This window comes from Dermacentor variabilis, chromosome 3, assembly GCF_050947875.1.
Source record: "Dermacentor variabilis isolate Ectoservices chromosome 3, ASM5094787v1, whole genome shotgun sequence".
Taxonomy (NCBI): domain Eukaryota; kingdom Metazoa; phylum Arthropoda; class Arachnida; order Ixodida; family Ixodidae; genus Dermacentor; species Dermacentor variabilis.
Genome location: NC_134570.1, coordinates 191,376,138 through 191,403,273, shown reverse-complemented (window position 1 = coordinate 191,403,273; position 27,136 = coordinate 191,376,138). Strand labels below are relative to the sequence as shown.

The 27,136-nt window shown below is 48.7% G+C and overlaps 1 protein-coding gene across 1 annotated transcript in view; it reads left to right on the top strand.

Moving 5' to 3' along the window:
* The window catches only part of LOC142576577 (serine/threonine-protein phosphatase alpha-2 isoform), an 82,055-nt gene that overhangs the window by 20,851 nt on the left and 34,068 nt on the right, over positions 1-27,136 (top strand). Inside the window, exon 4 of the mRNA XM_075686763.1 lies at positions 4,861-5,084. Coding sequence (XP_075542878.1) covers positions 4,861-5,084 — 224 coding nt within the window. The remainder of the gene's footprint in view (positions 1-4,860; positions 5,085-27,136) is intronic.

Sequence of the window (27,136 nt, the reverse complement as noted above, 5' to 3'; positions counted from 1 at the left end):
ACTGTGCTTCACTGCATGGAGCCATGTAGTAATTGTGAAATAATTAAATAATGGAAAGATAAAAAAACATTTCAAGACTGTCTTTAAGTACAGCACAGCTTGTGGATCACAGCAAAACAAACTGGACCAAAATTGGTCCAGCCATTGTTGTGCTACGCTTTCCACGAGCGAGGTGATTGACAAAAAAAATGCAATTGAGAAAACTGGCTGCGAAGTTTTAAAAGCACTGCAAATTTATTAAAAAGCACCAGGACTGCAATATTTTGAATCATTGCTGTCAGGCATCTTCTTACACCTTTTCTTCTTTGTTTGGTGGGCTTTGTATGCCTTCAGGCGTTCTTTATTCTTTTCTTGAGCCCTCTGGAGTAGTGCATGACCACCATTTTCACTGCCAGACCAAGCCTAGTATCGCAGTGTACACCCACAGAATGCTGTTGGAGTCTTGGGCACAGGGTTATCAAAGAGTTCATCGCGGAAACCTGCACAGTAATGAACTCAGTCACAAGGGGCCACAATTTGTTCTTGGCCTTGCTGGTCCATCAAACTGAACTTCCGCTCAGTTGCGGACACTGCACGAAGGGAGTCGCAAACGCTACATGCCTGCACTTTTTCAGTCACTGCTGACGCAAAACGCGGCTCGTGGTGCGTCTGAATCGTGTGACGATTCGTCTGGTGAGCCTTGAGTCGCCATACAGTATGTAGCTTGTCGAGGGTTGGGGCTCACTGGCAGGCTGCATGCCCCTGTCGCACGATGCATCGGAAACGTACACCGTCTCTGCCGGCGATGGTGACCTTCGACCCGTGTCGCCTCTAACAACGCGATCTCGTTTGCTGACTTGCGCGGCCGTACGCACAGGTGCGAGGGCCTCTGTTGGCACGTCTTCCGGTGGCTTGGTTATCAGTGTCGATGTCACAGGGCGATTGTCGGCTTCGCTGCTGGAATCGCACGGTGCAAGATAACGCGGCACGTTATCCGCATTTTCTGTCGGGTTCTCCGCTTCTCCCGCTGGCCGCCGTCTTTTTCTCGCCGTAGGAGGCTTGCGCTTCCATTTTCCGAAGGCATGCTTCAATTAAAAGTTCTTTTCGAACGAGCGACGATCCATCACTGACCTGGGAGACGAAGAAAGATGCCGGCGTGGTTTTCAAAGCAGACAATTGCGGTCCGCTGTGAGCCTGCCCACTGCTGCAGCAGCAACCAATGGTGAGATGCCTTTCAGTACGGCAACCAGTCGGAGGCCCGCTTTCATCGCAGGGCCCGTGTGACTGCCTCTAGCAGACCAGCGCTTCTTTTGTGTTTGTGTGTTTGTTACAAGATGGCGATGACCGAAGAATTCAGAAACGGAATGGCGAAACTTCGAGCTTTCGCACGATACCAAGATGGTGGCGTTCGGTGGCGGGAAAGACGAGTTAGGGCTGTTAGGATCGGCCTGCAGCTATTTCAGCCCGCTGCAGGTGTGTCGATCAATCCGGGGTGGCGGCGCCCTTCGGAGAACGAGCGAGGACGACGACGCTAACCGACCATGCGCCGCGTTTGGAGGATCGGTGACGACAGCAGGGCTGGCCACATTTCGCGCCCTATGCATTGTTGGTTAATTGCCAGGTCGTCATGGTCTCTCTGCGGCATGGGGAGCCGCCTTGGCAAAAGGGTGCTTTGCGGTACGGGGGCCCCAGGATTCGTCACAGTTTGCCGACACACGAGGCGACCAAGGAGAAAGGCAGCTCTGGAATGTAGAGGTACCGGGTGGGTTCGGACGTGACCACCTGACGACCAGGATGCAAGACAATGTGCTACCCGGGCGCGCTACCCGGGATGGCTCCGAGTTCTACGAAGCCCCTCTGACGTCGGCTCCGGACCATTGCACCTGTGTGTGTATGTGTGTGCGTGTGTGTGTGTAACCCGTCCCGGGTAGGGGCAGCCTGTTTACAATGACTGGACGAACGTTTCCGTCCCCTTGGAATCAAGGGGGCACAAAGTGCTTATAAGCAGCGGTTGTCGGCTGCTAGAGTGTGCTCGTTGTCGTGCTCGTTGTCGTGCTCGAAATGCACTCATGAGCTGTGTGCTCCATTGCTGTATGTTCGTCTTGCGTGCTCCATTTGGGAGCCACGCTAGACTGTCGATGTATCTCATGTTCAACTGTAAATAATATCAATAAACCCTGCTCGCCTAGTGCTGTCGCCCCAAGTTCCTCCGATTGTCCTACAAGCCCGACTCCAAATCTAATAGGGCTCCGCAAACTGCGGTGATTTTACGCGATTTAAAGCTGTTTTTTTGCCCTACGCACTGATAAATTAATTTTTTTCTGGCACTTTTAGTGCATTTTCAGTCAAACCATTTTGATACATTGTAGATTAGGCATTGCAGATACCGAAACGCGTCGGTGCCGAAAATCGATCTTTCTATCGATTTTCGCGATCTGATCCCCGCGTCCCCCCTTAATCGCCTGTGCTGTTGCTTTCTGGGTCGTCATCACTGTCGTTAGGTGACACTTCGGCAACAACAAAGGCAACGATGGTGAAAAGTCAAACCGCATAGCCGATATCTCTTCGCGGTCGAAGCAGACCTGCCGAACAACTTGTTCTTGTTCCCTAGTGAAATGGCGCAACCCACTCTGGGAGATCAGCTATGAATCGGGCCATGAAGGAACTGTTAGCATTCTTCGTATTCAAAATTCCGCACATTGTAGTATATGGTAGATCCTTGTCGCGTGCCAGTGCCGACTTCTTCGTCCCAGCTTTGGTAGCACGAACAATGTCCAGTTTTTCTTCTATGCTGAGCACTCAGTGTTTTTTATCCGAGCATGATGCGAGTCATAGCTTCCACGACGCAACCACAGTGTAAGAACAGATGCTCCGACGGAAGCATGCGGCGCGTCTCACTAATGTTGGGCCACCGCTAGTGGGGGCGTGCGACTAGGGGGCTGCAGGAGGCTGGCGCGCCAGGTTCCAGACATTCCCTGGCCACCATGCTGGGAGCGCACTTTGCAGCCTGTGTTTTTTTAACTGCCCTTTTGAGAATGACAAACCTTAAGCCATTGTCTTTATGTTACACAAATCTTAAATTGTGATTTATAATTGTTGCGGTGCTTTTTTACCTTTTCTAAACAAAAGCATATAGTATTTCTCTCAATGCGGCTGCCACCATTTGTCTTTTGCTGAATCTACTAGTTACCTAATTTACTTTCATCATTTCTGCTTCAACAAACTGTCGCTACTATATTTGTCACAATGTGCAGTGTTCCCGCTCCCATTTCATACGAAACAGGGTTCTGAGGAGTGAGGTTCTGAGAAGTAAGTTAGCATTCATATATTGCACTGTATATACTGAAAGCAATATGATGCATAGCGCATTTCGCATACAGATTCTATGCAGAAGGTCCGAATTCTAGAAGCCACGAATTGAGAAACAGCTAATCTCTTAATTAAAAACCATGTTCTAAACGCTGAAAAAATGAATTCAGGGTTTTTGGTTGCCAACAGCATACTCTGAAGATGTACACTGTAGCGGGTGACTCTGGTATTATTCATGCCCACTTGGGCTTGTTTGACGTGCATGTTAGCTTAGCCATATTTCTCAAATTTGCTCTTTTGGATGTGCTGACGGTTACACATTTATTGTGCACTGCTTCATTACAGGTTAACAGCAAAAAAAAAGTGAGACAAGACAAACAGGAAAACGCCTGTCCTGCCCCTCTTTCTTGTCTTTTCTGGTGCTGTTTCAGCATAATGAAGCCTTACTGACAAGCTCAAGTTCAGACCCTTTTAAATTTTATTGTGTACCGCTGTCCACGAACTTGTGACGTACGCCAAGCTGAAATGCTCCTCACAACCATACACTCCTGGCTGCAGGACTTAGTGTCCATATTTGGGAGCATCCTATGAACCATGCAATCGGCTGTTTTCACTGAACATGGAAACTCTGCGGTTGCAGTTTGGTGCGAATCGCTTCTCGCTTACAATCCGTCTTCGCCAGGCGACGTTGCAGCTCGAGATGCAGACCTCCCTTCCCTCTTTTGCGATTCAAACAGCTCGTCTGAATTTTTAAGTGCTTACCAAGAATGACGACGATAGATTCCTCAGTTGTGAAGTGAGCCTTGCTAAAAAAATAGCTTATTGTCTGCCCACAGCGCTTGTCGGCAACCGCTTTGAAGGATCGACAAATGCCGCCTGGCCGTCTGCTAGAGCACGCAGCGCGACTGAATTGTCAGTCATTATTGTCTGTTCCGGCGCCTGAGGGATCTTAATTATTGTAGTGAAGGGCAGGAACCCTGAAGAAATTTGTTTTAATTTCTTTCAACACACTTTGCGTGCAGTTACAATTGCTTACACTTCAAATTTCCCACTTTTTCAGCCTTCTAACGTGTGCTGTCGTTCAGTGGGGCAGACTTGAAACACCACCAATAGTAAGACGCGTTTTGCACCAGCGGCCCCTGTGTCATTGAAGCACCTGTTCTTTTTACACCGTGGACGTGACTACGCTCTGGCATGGCGCTGGAATGATGTTGGTGTGGCTTCATGCTCAAACGAACAGGGTGCTTGGAGGCCATTGTTCTGATCTCTGAGGCTTGTTCAGCTGAGCCGCCCGATGGGGACGACACACCGCTGTGATTCGCGACGAAAAGTGGAAACACTATGTGTTAACTGATACGTATGCCTAAAAAAGCTAGTACGGTTTATGCAGATACAAAACACATTATGTTCATTTGCTGCCGAGTCGGAGATTTGACTTTTAAAATGAAACTACTGTTTAAGCGGCTATGGTTTAATGAGGTCTTACTCTATTCTGTATTTGCGCACCCCTTGGTAAACACAGTACCTCCGAGAGTTGCAGTCCACTAAGCAGAAGTGTGGGTGGTCTTGCAGGTCTGAGCCCGGACCTGCAGTCGATGGAGCAGGTGCGGCGGATAATGCGCCCAACGGACGTGCCCGACCAGGGCCTGCTGTGTGACCTGCTGTGGTCTGATCCTGACAAGGACATCATGGGTTGGGGCGAGAATGACCGTGGCGTCTCTTTCACCTTTGGCGCTGACGTGGTCGCCAAATTTCTGCACAAGCACGACCTCGATCTCATCTGCAGGGCGCACCAGGTGATTACCTGTCTCGTCTACTCATTGTCTACATTTCCCTCCAGAGGCAGTGGTTGCAAGCAGTTCTGTGTCGAATATGTGAAAAGGAGAAAGAGAAGCAGGCCAGAACAATAGCTGCGAATGACTGATAGTGCAGCTGTGTGGCAAATCAAAGTCCTGGTAGGCAGGTAAAAGATGTCATGACCAAGTGCACATGCAGTGCACCTGGTTCTTATTGCGAGGTTTTTTCAATTATAGAAATTTGACACTCTATCCGTTGCAATTATTATACAGGTACAGTAGAACCCCGCTGATACCCTCCTCATACATGCATTTTTCCGGCCATAATGTCGCTAAAGCCTGGTCCCAGCAAAGGGCTCATAGATGTCTATGTACAGTCGAACCCACTTATACTTTAACAATATATCGGTTAGAACAACGAGAAGCAGCTGCACCAGGCACGTACCCAAGGGGGGGGCCCGGGGGGGCCCGCCCCCCCTCCCTGAAATTAAGCGCATACCCCCCTTCCCCCCCCCTATCCGCCCAAAGCACCACTCCTCACACACATTCCTAAAGCTTCGACAAATCAATGTACTCAGCGGTCAACAGTTTGCTGCCTTTTGCGATGAAAGCAGTGTATGCCTAACTTCCTTAGTTTTTTTCGTCGTCCGTTAACAGATAAAATCATCATGTGGACCGATCCTGGTGATAGTGCAAGAAGGGTCCAAGATCAATGGCACATGCCCCTGTGGACTCTGGAACCTATAACGCGCCCTTCGGAATCTTCGGGATGGGCCCAAATACCGTATTTATTCGCGTATAACCCGCACCAAAATGTGAAAAAACGCGTTTAAAAAGTGGGGGTGCGGGTTATCTGCGAATTTTTTCCTTGGGAGGGGGGGGGTGGGGGGGGTCGGCTTCACCGCAATGTGCGGCAGCCTCCCCGTGTAGTCCGCCATCCCCATCGTCATCGACGCTTGTCAAGCCGATGAAGGGCCAACGAAAGGCCAGCATTGTTGAGCCTCGCGTTAGGCGCTGTTTAGTGTACTTACCCCAGTTTGCACTGTTTGCCTGCTTTGTTTTGGCATCATGAGTGCGACTCGACGGCAGTGTTTCACAGCGAAAGAGAAGCTAAAGATTATAGCCGCTGCCGAAGAAATCGGCAACAGAGCTGCTGCAAGACAGCATGACGTCGACGAGTCGTGCATTCGCGACTGGAGGAAGAAAAAAGAGAGTCTCGAAGCAACGAACCGGAACAGGCGAGCGTTTCGGGGTCCGAAGACTGGCGCGTACCCCCACCTCGAGACGCAGCTTGCGAAGTTCATTGAGGAGCAGAGAAGTCGTGGCCACGCTGTTTCGACTGAGATGACGCAAATGGAAGCCCTGAAGTTGGCCCGGGAATTGAACATTCCACGTGAGTTTCGTGCAAGCCGTGGATGGCTTCAGCGCTTCATGCGAAGACATGGATTTTCTATGCGGCGGCGAACAACCATGTGCCAGCGGCTTCCTGAAGCCTACGAGGAAAAGTTGTTGAACTTTCAACGATATGTGATCGCACTTCGGAAGGAGCACAGCTATTTGCTGTCTCAGGTGGGAAATGCTGATCAAACACCTGTGTACTTTGAGATGCCGATGGACACGACCATGAAAAAAAAGGGCTCCAAATCAGTCAGCGTGCTGACCGGCGGAAATGCCAAGCTGCGCTGCACAGTCATGCTATGCGCTTTGGCTGACGGCACGAAACTGCGCCCGTATGTGATTTTCAAACGCAAGACGCTACCTAGCATTCCACTGCCCCCAGGAATCGTTGTGCGTGCGGAAGAAAATTCGTGGATGAACAGTGGCCTAGTCGGTGACTGGCTTCGAGTAATCTGGGAGCGAAGACCAGGTGCCTTGCTGGCACGCCGGTCGATGCTCGTACTAGATTCCTTCAGAGGCCACTGCACTGATGCGGTGAAGGCTCGCCTTGCCGAGACCAGCACCGACCTCGTCATAATACCTGGCGGCATGACGTCCATGCTACAGCCACTCGACGTGTGCCTGAACAAGCCGTTCAAGGCACACGTGAAGCGGCTGTATGCCCAGTGGATGGCCGACGGCATGTACGCCCTCACACCGACGGGACGCGTGCGAAGGCCTGATATTCCATTGCTGTGCCAGTGGATCGTGGATGCGTGGAAAGCGATACCGGCCGATTTGGTGCGCAAAAGCTTTAAAAAATGTGCGATCAGTAATAGTCTGGATGGTTCCGAGGACGACTACGTCTTTGAGAGTGGCGATGAAGCCTCGGATGGCAGTAGTGAGAGCGGCGACGATTAAGAATCGGATAACCAGTGACGTGGTGGCGGTCGTTTGAATAAATGTTCTGAAAACGAAATGATCACTGAGTGTGAGTTGCATCTTTCTAGCGCTCATTTTTTTTTTTTTTTTTCAGGTAAACGTGCGGGTTATACGCGAGTTTTTTTTTTTTTTTTTCCGCCGAGTTCAAAGTTAGGGGTGCGGGTTATACGCAGGGGCGGGTTATACGCGGGTAAATACGGTATGCATAGTGCTTAACTCCTGCTTCACCTCCACTGCGGGTCAGCCCGGCATTGCACTACCTTCGGGATGGACCCACATGAGGGGAGCGCTTAACGTCTGCTTCACCCCCGCTGCGGGTGGGCCCAGTATTGCAATATCTTTGGGATCGGCCTACGTACGGGGACTTCTTAATGCCTGCTTCACCTCCTCCGCGGGTCGGCCCGGCATTGCACTAACTTAGGGATGGACCCACGTGTGGGGAGCGCTTAATGCCCGCTTCACCCCCGCCGCTGGTGGGCCCAGTTTTGTCATCGATTCGGTGCCCGCGCGATTACCGTAAAAACTGGACTATAGGTCGGACCGGAATATAAGTCGACCCCCCAACTAACCAATTCTAAAAATGAAAAAAATATTTTTAAATGGCAAAAGTACCGAAAGACACCCTTACCTTGAAACAAATGCGACTTAGCCAGTTGCACAATGGTGACAGTATTTATTTAAATGCTGCTCGCATGTGCACCTGGGTAAGTTTTTAACAGCATTGCGCGACCATCTACCCGCGTGCTTGTAAGCACCTTATTAACGGCGCTGAGCGGTGAAACAAATGAGATACGCGCATGTGTACACATGCACCTACTTTCGCTATTTCGCCGCTTCATGCTGTGATGATAAGGTGCTGACAAACAAGCGGGTCGATGGTCGCGCGATGCTGTTAAAATTGGCTGGGTGTGCAGTACACAGAAGGACACGAAGTGCGCAAGCGCTACTCCGAATCAGTCGTCCGAACAAGAGTCCGATGACGAGTGCTTCTCGCTGCCCACGTCCCATAGAGCATCGTCCTCTGTGCCGTCCAGCGCGTTGCTTATGCAGCATTTTCTAAAAGACTTCCGCACTATCTCTTCGGGGAGAGATTTCCACGCCGACGACACCCAGCCACAAACAGTCGCAAGCGGTGGACGTTGCAGGCGGCCGGTGGGGGTAGTCGGTTTATCGCCCAGCATCCATTCATTATAGAGTTTGCGCACTCTATCTTTAAACGGCTTATTTAGCACAACGTCTAGTGGCTGCAGCACAGATGTCAGTCCACCAGGGATGACCATGAGGTCCATCTTGCCGTCGCACAGGGCCCGCTTTACGTTAGCTGTGAGGTGGCCTCGAGACCAGAACGAGCATGTTCGCTCGCTCAAAGAGAGCACCAGGTCGCCGCTTCCAGACGAGCCGGACCCACTCCAGCATCAACGATTCGTTCATAAAACCGTTTTCATTAACCCAGATGATGACGTCGCATGAGAATTCCTCTTTCGGCAATGTTTTTCTTTTAAAAATGAAAGGGGACAGCTTCTTCCCATCAGCTGTACACGCGAGCATCACAGTGAACCGCGAGTGCTCGTTGCCCATTGTTAGAAGCTTGATTTGCTTGGCGCCTTTCTCGGAAACAGTCTGGCTTGAGAGCATATCGAACCACACTGGCGTTTTGTCGGTGTTTCAAATCTGTCCTATCATGTAGTCGCGTTGCTGCCGAAGCGCAATTACATATCGCTGAAACTCGATTAGCTTGTCTTCGAATTCTTCGGGCAGTTTCTGGCACACAGAAGTACGGCGCCGTAGTGCAAAGCCCTTCCTCTTCATGAAACGCCGCACCCAGGATGGCGAGCCCTCGAATTGCGCCCTCGTCAGTCCAGAGGCGCACGCGATCTCTACCGCTTTAAAACGGATGGATTCGGCAGTCACAGGCAGCGATCTTACACGAAGCTCCCGGACGAACTCCGCAACCTTATTTTCCAGTTCCGGATACGCTGCAGTCCGCCCACGAAATAACGTTTTCTTTTGGTTACTGCAAGCAACCAAAAGCTGCTTCTGCCTCCGCCAGTACCGAATGCTCTTTTCTGATACTCCAAATTGCGCTGTGCCGCCAGGTTGCCGTTGGCTTCCGCGTACTCGATCGCCTTTTTCTTGAAGGCAACGGTGAATTGCCGTTGGCTTCCGCTCATTTTTAAACAAAATGTGAAACAATGCAAATGCAGAATGACGGTGCCACAATGTCGCCACGCCGCGCTGCTGCTGATGGCGATGGCGGCTGTTTACAGTCGTTGACCGATTTTCCGGACTCCAAAAATTCGGACATGCCCGATTATTCGGTCAGCTTCGCGGCACCGCCATTCTCCCCATAGACCATAATGTATTACAAGTGCCGAAAGTTCGGACACGTTGCAACCTCTCGTCTGATTTTTCGGACACTCCTTAAGCCAACTCGATCGAGAGCATCATGCACCGACTATGACCGGCGCATAGTTCGACTTGCTGAACGCCATTTTTGTTTTGACAGAGCCTACCTGCTGCCCCACGAAGTGGTGCTACTGGAAATCCCCGCTCATCATCATCGTCTTTGCCTGGTTCGATAGAGTGGCTCTACAGCAGTTCCGGTTTCAGCTTAGTAAGCCATGTCAAGACAATCCAGCAGCTGATTTGTTTCTTCGCGCACGACGCTGCGAGCAGGCCACGCTTCTCGTCTGTGCGACTGGTGTCGGCACGGTGGTGTTTGCTTTGTGTGCGGTGTCGAGGTTTCGGTGATCCAACGCGGCGTACGGAAACATCGCGTCAAGTGTCTAATGGCGCCAACAGTGCTCGCGCAGACTTCGCTGGGGAATGCCGGCAAGCGGGTGCCGGGAGGCCTAAGATTTGTCGCCTTCCGATGTGCTCCCTACTGACGCGGAAAGTGTTCTGCCGAGACCTGCGCAGTGGTTGCATTGCGATTCCGGACACCGTCTCATTTGAAAGTTACACAGGTGCTGACACTGCTGTACTGACATGCACAGAACTCGACTACGGCGAGATCATTTGTCAGGTTTCTGCTGCACCGCCGGACGATGACTTCGAGTCAGAAGATGACGCACCATGTGCTACGCTGCCGTCGCATGCGGAGCGTGCACAAACAGTGACTGCTTTCAGCTGCCTATAGTAACCGTACGACCCTCTCCGAAATTCAGGCTTATCTGATTGCGCGTAAACGGAACAGCGTGCAACAGCGCATTCACGATTTCTTCAAGCCTACTGCCGAGCCCGAATAAGTGCGTGGAAATAAAGGATTTCATTCTTTTTTTCTTCTTAATCTGATTTTTCGGACACCTGTTTATTCGGACATTTCCGCAGTCCCCGTGAGGTCCGAATAAACGGTCGGCGACTGTACTTCATCCGCCCATTGTTGCAAGACTTCCGTAGCTTTTTCACCAATGTCCGGTATATAAGATGTGGGTCGACTTTTCGCAATGGTTTTTTTTAAAAAAAGTTCGACCTAATTCCGGTTTCTACGGTAACTCAAGATGACTTCAGTCGTGACCATCTATTGCAGCAGGAATGGTGTAGTTTGTTGTTTTAATTATAATATTTTATTTTATAGATCATGCCCAACAAAATTTTTATGTCGCCAACGATCATGTGCATCCCTGTTGCATCGTTAGTTCACTCTTCTTTGTTGAGACTGATCTAGGGGCCAGGAAAGGGATTCGGTTCATAGTCGGCTGATCTGTATGCTCGTGGAACGAGTTGTGGTCGGAGAAAACGCCAGTTGCATTTAACTTTTCCTTTTGCTTCATTATATCCTCGAGTGACAGCTCGCCGCGACACTGGCAGATCCTCGGAACCATATATCTGTGAGGTGGGTTAGATAAGGTGGAAAATAAGATATTGCGTAACAGTGTCCATCATCAGACACTGCAATAACCCTAAAACCTATAAGCATTATTGCTGTCACGCGTTACCTTGTTTGATTTTTCTCTTATTGTACAGTACTTTTCTTGCAAAATTGGCAACTGGAAACAAGAGTCTCAAGGAGATGAAAGTGATCTACTAAGCAAGAAAGCCAAGGCAGCAGCCAAACAGGGAGCAAAAGCGAAAATTGTTTGTGAAAATATTTATGGATCAACATCTTTTTATTTAAAAAGGAAGTAGAGAAAAAGCCACTGAAACTGGAGAATAATTCCGTGTATTTTGAATTACGCTTCTACAGTTATCAATCGAGCCACCTGACGTAGCCACTTCCCTGATGTGCTAAAGGGGGGGGGGGGTTCTAACCTTTCGCGGTGGGCGCAGTACGTCTAGAACCGCAGCGTTCTGCGCTCTCCGTGGTTGTATGGGACTGGTGACCCCGCATCGTTACGAAACTTCCCAAATAACAACACGAGTCGGTTTTGCTACTTGGTAGCGCAGTAAACGAGGGATACAAAAGACCTGTGACTGTTCCGCAAATATACATTTCTCTCAAATTCTTCGAGAGCTAATTAAAAAAACATTACTAGAAATCTTTATTTTGCACATTTACTTGTTAACTTGTTCTTGGCAAGGTTCTTTCGGCGCATCTTTTATGCATGAGTCCATTTGATGGGGTTCTTTGTTTGCCAAGTAAAGAAGAGGCATCTCACAGGCGTACTTGTGAGATACACGTTATTTCAATTCTCTTTTGCGGCTTTACACGTCTTTATGGCAAATGGTGGGCATTATTCACATTTGTACTAGTAAAGGTACCCTCCACCTCATTGGCATAGAAAGGTTACCTTGGGTTGCCCCCCCCCCCCCCCCCCCCGAAAAAAAATTCTGCGTACGTGCCTGAGCTGCATCATCAACTTTTGTGTTTTCTATGGTGAAATAACCCGCTTACTACAATGCCCCCATGCTGCATTATCAGTTATAATGATGAAGTCTGGCTCCTGGGTGTCCGTGCGAATACGTAATCCTTAAAAAGAAAAAGGAAAATGAGAAATTCTAGTCGCTGCACCCTCTCTGCCACCCCAAGGCCGCCGTGCGCTCATACAAGGGAACCCGTTCTCCAGCCTTATCCGCATTTCCAGCCTCCTGTACTTCTCGTCTGTCGTCCTTCCACCCTTCCAAACACGAATGGAAGGTGTCCTCGTGAATTCTAATGCACCGTCTGCACTGACAGTGCTGATTCCAGATCGCTCGCTGGCCCCCTCATTCTGCGCAGTTTTGCCAGCAGATTAAGGGGGGACGCGGATTTTGCATCGCGAAAAATGGCCAAAAGATCAATTTTTTTGAAAATCACATTTTCGGTTTCTATAACTCTTTTTCTATCTGATTCCGAAATATCATCCACATAAACCACGTAAAAGTGGCGCGAAAAATTTCGCGTAAATCAAGAAAGAACAGCGTTTTCCAAACCACAATATCTCTGGAACGGCGCAACTGAGTGCTGCCATCTTGGTCTCATTGGAAAGAGCATTTCTCCGTCTTCAAATTTCCCGCTTCAGCTATCTCCTCCGTACAGAAACAAGCGCACAAAAAGCAAATGATGGAAGGTCGTGCCGCAGTCTGCGATTGGCCGCGCCCGCCACATGACTCCAGCGCAGTTCGCCATTGGTCCGGCGCTCGCGTTATCTGCTTGGCTCTTCGCACCTCGTGAGCGTAGAAGTCTCCACTCGCCGTAATCTTGACATGTCAAAACGGGTGCTACGCGGACATTGTGGTAGCTTGGCCGATTCCTACGTTTGTGGACATCTCAGACCCATGGCAAAGTATTCCTAGCATCAGCGATGCGGACTTCGCAACCAAGGTTCGTGTGCGGAATCCTCGGACATGCGGCTAGGCCTTTCAGCACTCGGTGTTTCGGAATTTGTGACCAAGCACATCGCGCATGCAATCCTTGTACTGCGGCTAAACATTTCGCGCATAGGAGTCTCCAACTCGTCGATCAGGCACATCGCATGCGGACATCTCGGGCCCTCGCCTAAGCAAATTGTGCATCTGCGCCTCCGACTGCGCGACTAAATACATCGAGCATCAACTCCTCCAGCCCGCGTCTACGCATTTTGCGTGTCGGCACCGCGGACTGCACAAATAAGAGCATCGAGTGTTGACTCCTCGAGCCCGCGGCTAGGAATTTCGTGCTTCTGCACCTCGAACTGCGCGACTAAGCACAAAGAGCGTCGACTCCTTGTATCTGCGGCTAGGCATTTTGCGCGTCGGCACCTCGAACTCACACCCAAGCATACTCCGTGTTCACTCTATGATCATATTGTCACGATAGCTCGTAACAATATCTATTATACCCCCCCTTCATAAAGAGGACCTTATCATGAGCTCTGTTCTCTAGGCCCCTTGGGCTGGCACATCTGGCTGCAGAAGTGATCGAGACATCATACAAAAGTACAATTCTGGAAAGCACCTAGCAGCTGCACATCTATCACTGGCTCTCTGATCCTAAGTTTCACAGCCATTGCGAGGTGAAGATGACGATGAAGGATATACTTACACTCAGAGCCTTCATTCAGTAACATGGCCAAATCTACCAAATGAAAAAATGCCTGACTGATTGTAATGGAGACTGCTATCAATCAGGCAGCCTGCAGGTACAATACTGGAACTATATTGCTACGAAACAGCCACCACAGTGTGGCTGCACTGAAGAGGAGGAAGACGACGTGGACCCGCTTGATATAGCGTCGCCATTGTGGCCTTCCGTTAGCTTCCTCTGAATAAATGTATATAGCATTGGGTTACAGCTACACGTAACATTAATTTGGTGGAGGTGGACGTTCCCCGTACCCATCATGGAGTTTCGCAGCGGCCGCAAAGGCGACAGTGCAACTTCGGCTCCTGCTGGCGGCACTTCATCTACACAACCGTCCCCGCCTGCAGCTCCGACCTACGTCGCCGTTTCCCCCCCTCGGGATCCTGGTGTTTTCAACGGAGTCGGCAGTCCTGATGTTGACGACTGGCTCAACTTATACGAACGTGTCAGCACCAGTCACAGGTGGGATCTGACTATTATGCTAGCGAACGTTCTTTTCTACCTCGACGGAGCTCCACTTGCATGGTTCCAGACTCGCGAAGAGGAGATCTCGAGCTGGGATCTCTTCAAAGAGAAGCTCCGCGACCTCTTTGGCAATCCATTCGGTCGCCAAGTCGATGCCAAAAAAGCCCTTGCCACACGTGTATAGACGTCGACAGAGTCCTACGTGTCGTACATTCTCGACGTCTTGGCCCTTTGTGCCAAGGCTGACCCAACCATGTCCGAGGACGAGAAGGTTAATCACATCCTCAAAGGCACTGCTGACGACGCCTTCAATTTACTGGTGTTTATGAACGTCACCAGTATCGATACGATTGTCAAGGAGTGCCGCCGTCTCGAGCAGGCTAAAAGCCGCCGGGTATACCAGCACATCACGCGACTTCCCAACACAGCTGCTACGTCATCCTGTGACGACCTCTTCCACCAGTCGTCGCGATGTGACAACTTGACCCGCATCATTCGTTGTGAGGTCGAAGCGGCAGAACCAGCGGCCCCTTCGTTCCCATCACCTGATCATTCTCCGGTGACAATCTCCTTGATACAGGCCTTCGTCCGTCAAGAGTTGTCCAACGTCGGCCTGCAATCCATTTGTTCCGTACGCTCAGAACCTCTCTCTCCTTGCACGTCCCCACCGCGCTCTTCTCTTATGGACAGCGCAACCCCTCCAAATGGTGAACCGTGGACGACAAGGCGATCTGTTTTTACTGCCGACGCATTGGACATGTCGCTCGCCATTGCCGCAGCCACTGGACTTCTCCGACGCTCTATTCTGATTACCACCCTCACCCCTCTAGCGCATCCTTTTCCTTCGCCCCTTCTATGCCCGCTGCATCATCTAACCCTGCGACACCTTTGACACGACCCCGCTACTCCCGCTCACCTTCTCCCTCCCTTCATCAATCTTGTTCGCCCACGTCACGTCTTGCTCCTTCTCCGACCTACTTGCCGCACCCCCGACCGGAAAACTAGATAGCGCAGCTTCTGGAGGTGAAGCTGCAATGACGACATTGGCACGGAATCCTCGCTTCACATTATCCACGAACAAGAATCTTTTGGACGTTCTCGTCGACAATGTTCCTGTGTGCGCGTTGATTGACACCGAGGCGCATGTGTCCATTATGAGTGCTGCTCTTCGCCGTCGGCTCAAGAAAGTTCTGACGCCTGCCTCGAACCGAGTTGTACAAGTCGCCGACGAAGGGACTGTCGCTATTGTTGGCATGTGCTCTGCGCTACTCACCATTGCTGAGAGACACACCATCGTTCTCTTCACCGTCATCGAGCATTGCCCTCACAAACTCGTTCTCGGTCTGGATTTCCTTGCCAATCATTCTGCTCTCATTGACTGTTCGGCCGGCTCACTTCGCCTTGACTTGCCTCTTGTTGCCGACCCTGTGGACCCGCCTCCAAGTCGTTTGAGCTGCATGGATTTTATTCACCTACCGCCCCACTCTGTGACACACGTCGACTTGTTGTCCTCACCAGCTGTACCTGACGGTAATTATGTGGTCGCACCAATTCCGGCAGTTACACGTGGTGTTACCGTGCCGCACACTGTGCTGACAATTACTGGCAACCGCACCTGCCTTCCCCTTGTCAACTTCGCGCAAACGGCGCAAGTTCTGCCTCAGGGGATTTCATTGGCTATAATTAGCGCTTTGCAGGATGATGAGATCGAGCCATTCACAGTGGAAGATCGTCACAGCTCAGCCCATACCGTGACGTCATCGCACGGTACTGACGTCGACATTGAGAAGATGGTTTCCTCTTACCTTACACCTGCTCAAGCTGAAGCTCTTTGCCGCGTTCTTGAAGGCTATCGCGACATTTTTTACTTTGGCAATCGACCCTCAGGTCAAACGTCCGTCGTGACCCATCGCATAAACACTGGCGATGCCAACCCTATTCACTGACGTCCATATCGTGTTCCTGCGTCCGAACAAGCTGTTATCCAACAGGAAGTAAAAAAGATGCTTGTAAAGGACATTATCGAGCCTTCCTGTAGTCCCTGGGCTTCTCCCGTCGTACTTGTCAAAAAGAAGGATGGAACGCGGCGTTTTTGTGTAGATTATCGCCACCTCAACAAAATCACAAAAAAGGTCATGTACTCTTTGCCACGTATTGATGACGCTCTAGACTGCCTGTACGGTGCCACCTATTTTTCTTCTATCGACTTACGGTCCGGCTACTGGCAGATATCTGTCGACGACATGGACCGAGAGAAGACTGCATTTGTTACCCCTGACGGCCTTTATCAGTTCAAGGTGATGCCTTTTGGTCTCTGTAACGCGCCCGCCACCTTCGAACGAATGATGGACTCTTTGCTTCAGGGATTCAAGTGGTCCACCTGTTTGTGCTATCTGGACGACGCCATCATTTATTCGCCCACATTTGACACGCATCTAGACCGTCTTTCAGCGATTCTTGACGTGTTCCGCTACGCCGGTCTCCAGCTGAACTCATCAAAATGTCATTTCGCTCGCCGCCAAATCACCGTCCTTGGACACCTCGTGGACGCCCGAGGCGCAAGACCTGATCCGGACAAAATTCGCGCCGTTATGAACTTTCCTGTTCCGAAGTCTACCAAGGACGTTCGCAGTTTCGTAGGGCTGCGCTCTTATTTCCGATGCTTTGTGAAGGATTTTGCGACTATCGCACGTCCCCTTGCTAACCTCTTGAAGAAAGACGCCCCATTTTCTTGGGGACCTGATCATGTCGCATCTTTTTCGCAGCTCACTACTCTCCTTACCATGCCTCCAATTTTGGCCCACTTTGACCCGTCTGCCTCAACAGAAGTTCGAACTGATGCCAGTGGTCACGGCATAGGAGCAGTGTTAGCACAACGCCAACGAGGACATGATCGTGTTATAGCCTATGCCAGCAGACTTCTACCGCCCGCTGAACGCAATTATTCAATCAGAGTGCGAGTGCCTCGCTCTTGTGTGGCCTGTTGCGAAGTTTCGTCCATACTTGTACGGACGCCCCTTCTGTGTCATCACTGATCACCACGCGCTCTGCTGGCTATCTTCGCTTAAGGACCCCATGGGACGACTCGCTCGCTGGTCATTACGCCTGCAAGAATATACCTTCTCCGTGGTATATAAGACGGGACGCTTGCACCAGGATGCCGATTGTTTGTCCCGCTACCCTGTCAATGAACCGGCTGATGCGGATGCCATCGCTTGCGATTTCTCTGTGTCCCAGTTGCTTGAAATCGGCAAGGAGCAACGCCGCGATCCCTCATTACGAGCCCTCATCGACCATCTGCAGTCAACGCCTGGCGATGCCTCTCTCCGGATGTTTCTCCTTAAGGAGGGTACACTATACCGCCGCAATCTCGATCCACACGGCCTTGACCTTCTGCTCGTAATTCCATCGCACCTGCGTTCGACTGTCCTCCAACAACTTCACGACGCTCCCTTGACTGGACACTTGGGCGTCTCGCGTACATACGACCGTGTACGACGTCGATTCTTTTGGCCGGGTCTCGCCCGCTCCGTGCGGCGCTACGTTGCCGCTTGTGAGCCCTGTCAGCGCCGGAAGAAGCCCTCCACACCTCCAGGTGGATGTCTCCAGCCCATCGACATCCCACCAGAACCCTTTTTCCGTGTTGGTCTAGACCTGCTTGGACCGTTTCCTCTCTCGGGCTCCGGAAAAAAATGGGTCGCCGTCGCTACTGATTATGCTACGCAGTACACAATCACCAGAGCCCTTCTGACAAGTTGTGCTACTGACGTTGCTGAATTTCTGCTCTATGACATCATTTTAATGCACGGTGCTCCGCGCCAATTACTCACTGACCGTGGCCGCAGCTTTCTGTCGGCAGTCGTCGAGGACATCCTCTGCTCCTGCTCGAGAAAGCACAAGTTCAGTACGTCCTACCACCCACAGACCAACGGCCTCACGGAGCGCCTCAACCGGACCATCACCGACATGCTTTCGAAGTACGTTGCGACCGACCACCACGACTGGGATCTTCACTTACGATATGTGACGTTCGCGTATAATTCATTGCATCACGACACTGCCGGCTATTCACCATTCTACCTCCTATATGGCCGAGAACCCGCGTTGCCCTTAGACACTTTGTTGCCCTCGGCCACACGTTCAGCCACTGAATACGCCCGCGACGCGATCGCACACGCCGACCATGCGCGCCAGCTCGCCCGCACACGTCTCAAGGCCTCACAGGAGCATCAGAGACGCCTCTATGATCGACACCATCGCAATGTGCACTTTACTCCGGATTCTCTGGTGCTTCTCTGGTCACCCATTCGACGTGTGGGCCTTTCTGAAAAGTTGCTGTCGCGCTACACTGGCCCATACCGTGTGGTGCGACAAGTGACCGATGTCACGTATGAAGTCGTCCCCGCCGACCCCTCAGCGTCATCGTCGGCTGCAAGTGACATCGTTCACGTGGCGAGACTAAAGCCATACCTTACACTTTTCACCGCGGATGTGTAGATTAAGCACCGGGACGGTGCTTATACTGCCGGGGGTGATGTACGAAACAGCCACCACAGTGTGGCTGCACTGAAGAGGAGGAAGACGATGTGGGCCCGCTTGATATAGCGTCGCCATTGTGGCCTTCCGTTAGCTTCCTCTGAATAAATGTATATAGCATTGGGCTACAGCTACACATAACAATATTCATGCCCATGCAGAGTTCTGCACCTCGGTTTGAAACCCAGGCACCATGCTCTTTGTAGAGCATGGTGCCTAATAAAGTTTCTTGTGTTAGTTCAGTGGCCAGTGTGCCATTATTTTGAGAGTGTGCAGTCGCACATTTAGTGTGGCCATTCTTACAAAACATAGAGCTTCAAAGTGGTGCCATTTGTATTGCTGTAGATTCACTTCAGCAAAAGCTGCATTTGTTTGAAACTTCAAATGCATTTATTTCAGTTCAATCTTTTTGCCCACTGTACTCCGCCTTACAGGTGTTTTTTCTGGGTTGTTTCTGGCCAAAAATGAAAAGGGTGGTATCATTTTATTCGTATTGAAATGATCTGGTGGGGGGTGATGCTATTTTTATTACTCTTGCACCATCACAAAAATTACATTCAGGTATAGTAGTCGCTGCTAATTAGAAAAAAATGTTCATAATAAATACAAGATTGTTTTCTTGTCCGCAAAATGCTTCCAAATGAATAAAGATAGCATCACCCCGTACTGTACTGTAGGTCTTTAGGAATGATGGTGTCATGCATTTAGTTTTTGGATTAGCAAGATGGAATCATCAAAAAGCCCTGTAACGAGCTTGAAATTAATTTGACTTCAGACCTCAATATTTTTTGAACTGCTACAGCTAGCAAAAATCTAATTACAGTTCTGAAATCAGCACGAAAAATGACACCAGGCAGTGGAGTTTATTAGATTAACCCAAAGATAAGAAAAAGTTTTTAGGATCCATATCCCCCCTTAAGTCGCTTGTGTTCGTCTTTGTTGGTTGCGCGAAAAGTCAGTGCTGTCCAGGTGGTTTTTCCACCACGTTTGATCGAAATGGAAGATGGCTGATCTCCCCGCTGATCATCGGAAATGAACAACATTGCTGGGGAAAAAAGATACACTGCCATACATTTGCATACCTGCCAACCCTCCCGATTTGCCCGGGAGACTCCAGATTTTTTACTGAACTTTCCAATTGTACGATCACTGTCTTATATATCCCGAAAAGTGCGCTCTGTTCGCACAATAATGGTTTTTGCAAAATCGGCACCGCGGAATCTGCAGCCACATCGTAATCGTATGCATCATCAACAACGGCCGCGCTAGCACCATCGGTATTATGAACTAAGCAGCCGATTAAGGTGCCTATTAAGCCGACCAAAGCCAGAGCCAATGTAGCTCTTGCATTTCATGCATGCCTTCCTCCATGGTGCATCTTGTTGCTGCTGCTTGTGTGTATGATTAGTGTTGGCTAGACCGTCTGTGTGCGGTGCACCGTGTAAAGTTAGAATCCTCGTGTGCTTGATGCCATGGCGCTATCAGCACCCAAGAAAAGGTATTTGCAGAAGCTTTTGCGATCTTATACTTCTGAATTTTTGTGCTTTTTGACATCAAGAAAAGGAGAACAATTTGCATTTTGTGCAACGTGTTGATGTGACGTCAGCGTGTCTCACGGTTTCAAAGACGACTTGAAACTGCACGTTTCCACGGCGAAGCATCAAAGCTATGTTCGCACCGTCGAGCAGCAAAGCAATATAGTGAACTTTCTCCGGAACAAGTGCGACGAGTGTCATACGTGTGGAGTGCCTATTTACAGGATTCGTCGTCGAACACAACCTATCCCTTAGTGTCAGCGACTACATTGGGCCTCTTCTACGGAAAATATTTCCGAAATGCGATGAGGCGAAGCGCTATGGATGTGGACGCAACTCTGCTAAAACTTAACTCTGAAGAATGTGGAGGTGGCCAACCTGGAATTTAGGAATGGTGGGGCATCACACCATGGCATCATGGTGACGCCACATCATGGTCATGATGCCACAATGGCATCACTCTCAAGTATTCGTTTCCTAATTCAGAGTTTTCCTCAGCTGCTGCCCCGAGATTCCAATGAATCTGCTGAAGATGCTTTAGATGCTCTCGAAGCTGAGTTTGCCATACTACAAGTATACAGTCTTCCAGAGGACATTCTGAATGAATAAAGGTGGGACGTGCAGTGGTCTAATGGCAAAAAAGAGGTGAGGCGTGCAGACAGGACACAAGAGTAGAGAAGTGGACAACACGAACGCCGACTATCAACTGAAGGGAGCACTGAGGCGAAAAAAGAAAGAAGACACAAAACTCATCTGCGCAAGCTGAGGAATGGTATCACCACGGTCAGTCGGGTACATGTGCCGATCTACGTGAGAGATAACTGTTAAGGCACAATCTCTTCCTTATGTAAAGTAATCGAAGGCTGGAAGTACGTGCGTCAGTCAGCCTTCGATTACTTTACATAAGGAAGAGATTGTGCCTTAACAGTTATCTCTCACGTAGATCGGCACATGTACCCGACTGACCGTGGTGATACCATTCCTCAGCTTGCGCAGATGAGTTTTGTGTCTTCCTTTTTTTGCCTCAGTGCTCCCTTCAGTTGATAGTCGGCGTTCGTGTTGTCCACTTCTCTACTCTTGTGTCCTGTCTGCACGCCTCGCCTCTTTTTTGCATAATGTATCCTTACCAACTAGCTCAGCTTTCTGTCGTTCTAAGACTAAATAAAGTCCTGCAATTGGCTTAGGCGGCTACCATTGTCTGCTGCGGCGCGCGGACTCGCTTGAAAAGCGAACCACGGCAACATTTTGAAAGACGCTAGCGTAGTGTGTAGTGATGCCGGAATGTCGGAAGTTTGCCACTCGAAACAAGTTTGGCAAGAAAAGAAAGCGAGTGCGCTACAACATTGAAAAGTGCTCCAACCCTGCTGAAAAACACAGCGATGACCACCCGCCGCTGGTTTCAAGCGATGACTTCGACGCACAATGCAGCGGACCTGGCGAGAGCGAGCCAGGCCTAACGACGTTGCCAGCTGATAGTGATTGCAGGAGTAGCGTTCGGCACGGCACAAAGACTGTGCAGCCAGTGGAATTGCTCCAACGGCAGAAGCAAGCGGGGGAAAGCCTCCAACAACTGGTGGGAACTTTGGCAACGAAGCGGAAATTGGACATGTGTACGAGCTTCAACGACAGTGTGGATGGGCCGGCGGAGATGGAGTCACACTTTTATGTTATCAGTGTGGAAGTGATAAGCACTTTGGTCTCACATTTAAAGTGCAGTTACTGCAGCTCCGTGGCTTTTGATTCAGAGGAGCGAGAATGTGGCCTTGCCGTCAAGCTTCTCGCCATTTGTGAAAACTGTGACAATGTTGTTTCCAAGTGGAGGTCACCGTGCGTGAAAAACAGCAAAATGGTCAACCCCTTTGTAGTGAACATTCTCGCCACTCGTGCGATGATTAGCACTGGAAATCGACAAACAGTGATGAATGACGTTTTTGCTGCAATGAATATCTCGCACGATGGCCTTCATAACAAAACGGGCAAGGCTATCTCAAGCAGAAGCCGGTGTCGTCATCTGCTGCCCAAAAGCTGATGGGTGCGGGCGTGCTATTAGTGAAGTCATTGTATAATGACATGAAACTTGTGAACTCCGGGAATATAGCGGTATCCTACGATGGCTCATGGATGACGCATGGCCATTCGTCACACACCGGAGTCTGCACAGTCGTCGAACTGTTCTCCAGACTTGTGGTCGACTACATTGTTCTGAGCAACTTTTGTGCTAGGTGTGTGCGCGGCTTGAAACCTGGAGACCCAGACTACCAAGATTGGAAGGCAAGCCATATGCGCAAAAAATATTAAAAAAAAAAAAAAAAGCAGGGGAGATAGAAGTTGAAGCGGCTCCTATACTGTTCCAGAGGTCACTTCAGCTGCACAAATTCAGGTACACCACAGTCCTCTCAGATGGTGATAGTCGCGTATTTCCTTGCTTTCAGACAAGCCAAAGTGTATGGCTTTGTGCCAGTCGAGAAGGAAGATTGCGTGAATCACGTCCAAAAAAGGATGGGGACTGCTTTGCGCACTATCGTTGCCAAACACAAGTGCTCTGCTTCTGAAACACTTGGTAGCAAAGGAAAATTGACGGGTGACCTGATCACCAAACTCAGTGCCTACTATGGATAGGCATTAAAATCCAACAAAGGGGATGTGAAGGCTATGCAGAAGGCTGTGATGGCAACATACCACCACATCACGTCAAATGACAAGGTTTCACACCACAATCTTCGCCCATCTGGTTCAGACTCTTGGTGCCGTCAGAATGCTGTGCAAGCAAAAAATGAGCCCATCCCAAAGCATCGATATAATTTGCCTGTCCATGTTTGTCAAGCCCTTCTACCAGTGTATGAGCACCTCTCAAAAGAAAAATTGCTTCAAAGGTGCCAGCACAGCATGACCCAAAACAATAATGAATGCTTGTACTCTATGATTTGGGCTTTGACACCTAATGAACAGCATGCTTCGCTTTTTGCTGTTGAAGCAGCTGTGGCTGAGGCAGTAATGAAATTTAATTCGGGGATTGAGAGAGCTTCATCTGCCACAGTTTGGCAGCGGTGTGCAAACGGAAAGCACGTCGCTAACTCCCTCTGCTCTTTGCAGCATCAAACGTCTACATTTCGTCACGCGTGCCTGAGCTCCGTCGGACTACGTAGCGCAATCACTCCTGCCTGGACACAGCGAATTTCCTGTGGTACCTGGGCCGCAATCGGCGTCCAATTGGCGCCCGACAGAACGTATACAGCATATCTAAAGTCAACTTGGCGTATACAGCTTTTCTTGCCAAGTTCATGGAATGTTATAATGCTGCGTTTCCTACAATCGAGGTAAAACGCAACTTCCGAAAATCTAGAAAGCCGTGGGTTGATAAAGCGTTATATAACAGAATACATATTAAAAATAAGATGTATCATGACTTTGTACGCACTCGCGATGCAGCCCTTTTTAGAGAGTTAAAAAAATTTAGGAATAAACTAAATAAAGACCTCAAGTCTGCAAAATCAGCTTACTGTACAAAACAGTTCTCCAGAATTTATAATGACCGCAAGAAAGTTTGGAGTGAGATCAGTCTAGAAAGTTGTGGGTTGATAAAGCATTGTATAACAGAATGCGTATTAAAAATAAGATGTATCATGACTTTGTACGTACTCGCGATGCAGCCCTTTTTAGAGAGTTCAAAAAATTTAGGAATAAACTAAATAAAGACAAGTCTGCAAAATCAGCTTACTGTACAAAACGGTTCTCCAGAATTTATAATGACCGCAAGAAAGCTTGGAGTGAGATAAACGAACTATTAAACAAACACAAGTGCAGGAACCAGTCAGAAATCACTGCATCGAATTCCCAAGGTAGCGGAACTCAATTAGCTAACACTATAAACCACTTCTTCATTGAAGCTGGCAAGCCTACATTAGATCAAGCTCTCTAATGCTCCCATATGCAACCTCATTACCACTTTACCTAACTCTCTTTCCTTGCTGCCTGTGAACCCACAAGAAGTAGCTACCTACATTGAGAAAATAAAAAACAATGTCTCAGCAGGCCATGGCGACATGAAAGCAATACCATTGAAGTATGTGTCTGCATTAATATGCGAGGTTCTAGCGTATGTTATAAATCTGATGTTCACAAGTGGTACGTTCCCAGATGAACTGAAGATTGCGAGTGTTTGTCCTATATATAAAGGAGGAAATAGAAATGAAATCGCAAACTATCGTCCCATCTCCGTGTTATCAATGTTATCGAAGATATTCGAAGGAGCCATTAATAGTAGATTAGAAAAGTTCTTCAGCGCTCATAACATTATTAACACCTCTCAGTATGGCTTTTTGAAAAATAAATCATCTGAGCAAGCTTTACTCGCTGTTAAACAAAAGATCATAGACAACATTGAATCCAGAGCATACACTCTCGGTCTGTTCTTAGACCTCCGGAAAGCTTTTGACTGCGTAAAGCACGAAATTCTTTTGAGAAAAGTGAGCAGTTACGGGATACACGGAATAGCTCTGAACCTGCTGAAAAGTTACCTAAAAAGAATACAATATAAATGGAATAATTTTGTTTCGAACCATTTGCGCATTACTCAAGGGGTTCTGCAGGGATCTATATTAGGTCCACTTTTGTTTTTATTGTACATAAACGACATCTGTAACATACCTGATTCTGCAGATTTGGCTATGTATGCTGACGATACAAATATTTTTTTCACATCACGTACTCTGCTGGAATGAGAAACTATTGTGAACGCTTATTTAGTAAAATTATACACTTGGATGCAGGCCAATAAGTTTAGTTTAAACTTGTCAAAAACCAGGTACATAATTTTCAGACCTATTAATGCCTCTGTTCATTACACACTTAACCTAATATACACCAACACAAAACTGCAACAGGTAACAACTCGGAAGTTTCTTGGTTTCTGGTTTAATGAACATTTATCATGGAACATGCATACTTGAAAACTTCTTACCGACCTTAGTAAAACTGTTGGTTGTCTTTACCGGATCAGCAATGTCTTGTCCGTTTCCCTAAAAGTGTCCATATATTACGCACTATTTTTTTCCAAATTGTTCTATTGTGCACTGGTTTGGGGCACTACAACAATAACCAATTTTGCAGAAGTTATTGCTTTTGCAAGAGAAGGCATTGCGGGCTATTGAGGGTTACCATGGTAGGCCGGAAAACCTACCAACATTACCATTCTATCATAAGCATAATATACTTAAAGCAAACCATGTTTACATATTTCACCTGTTACAGTACATCCATCATAATCGTTTGTATTCTATTGCTCCAAACTGCCCTGCTACTAAATACCCCCTTTGGCAACACAGAAACTTGGTCCCTAAAACGAGGACAAATTACGGCAAACAAAAACTCGATTACCAGATTCCAGTCATTCTCAATAACCCATCTTTAAGTGTCATGTTTGATCTCCCTAAGAACAAATTTTAAAAAGAAATCAGAAAGTTACTAATCAGCACTGACTCAACATCATTTGTTCTTTTTTTTTTACTTAGCGAAGCATCTCTTGTTTTTGTATCAAGTTGTTTGTGTGTGTGTTTCCTTTAGTGACCTCATGCCATGTTTATACACTGCCTTTGATTTATGGAACATTGTCTTTGTATCGAAAGCAATATTACTATGTTAATAGTAACATACATACATATCTATTTCTGTGTTGCTCACTGCTGCATCGACTGTTTTGGGGAACTGTTACCTCGTCAGGCTTACCGCCTTTTGTCGCAGTTCCCTCTTTCATCTTTGAAGGAAAATAAACTTCAACCTTCATACTCCAAGAGCTTTCCGATAGCAGCCCGTGCGCACATCCCATCCAAAACTTCGTGATTAATCCACTAGGGCAGGGCGCATGTACCGTTATTCTATGAAAAGGCAGATTGCTGCATCATGCTGGTATTTTGCAAAGGTCTTGCCGTTACGGTTGCAGTGTCGGCCACGTGCTTGCCGAGAGCTGCGAAGTTAAGTTTGCTGTGTCGTGTCGGTCAAAAAGCATGAAGTTTGAAACGTAGAACACTGTCGTGATGTTTATCAGCAACAACGTAAACGAAGCATAGATGAATCCTGATCTCCCAATGATGACGTAGTAACATCCGCCAACTCTAAATGAGTGTCGCTATTGGGACCTTCGAGATTGCACCCGGTACCACATAGAGAACTGTGCAATAACTAAAGGGCCGCCATCGTGGACTCTGCGACAGCGCTGGCGCGTGCTGTGGCGGAGGCCACGGCCACCCTTCTGCTTTGCCTTGAAGCATGCTGGGGAAGTGCCTTGAAGTGTGGTTGAAAGCTATTTACTTTCCTCGTGCCTTATGAAATCCCTACGCGCAGCATTTGCTCGTTCCAGTGGTCATATTTTCATTGCTGTTGGACTGGAGCAGGAATGCACTGCTGTGTGCCCACTTCAGTCGCAATTCCGTGCTTCGGATTTTTGTGTGTGCACTCCTATTATTTCAACCATTTTTTGAAGTGTTCATTGTAACAGTATGCCACTGTTTAAAATCTGGGCACAGTTTTAATAGGCAGGGTCGGAAAATCCTGAATGCAAGGAAATGTGGTTGCTGTAACCAATAAGTTGTTATATCTGGGAATCTTGCAAGTGGGTTTAGTCTACAACGAAGCATATTACCGATTTCACAGACTTCATTATATTGAAGTCTAATTGTATCAAAGCTTGACTGTATCCTGACATAGCAAGTGCGCCTTTT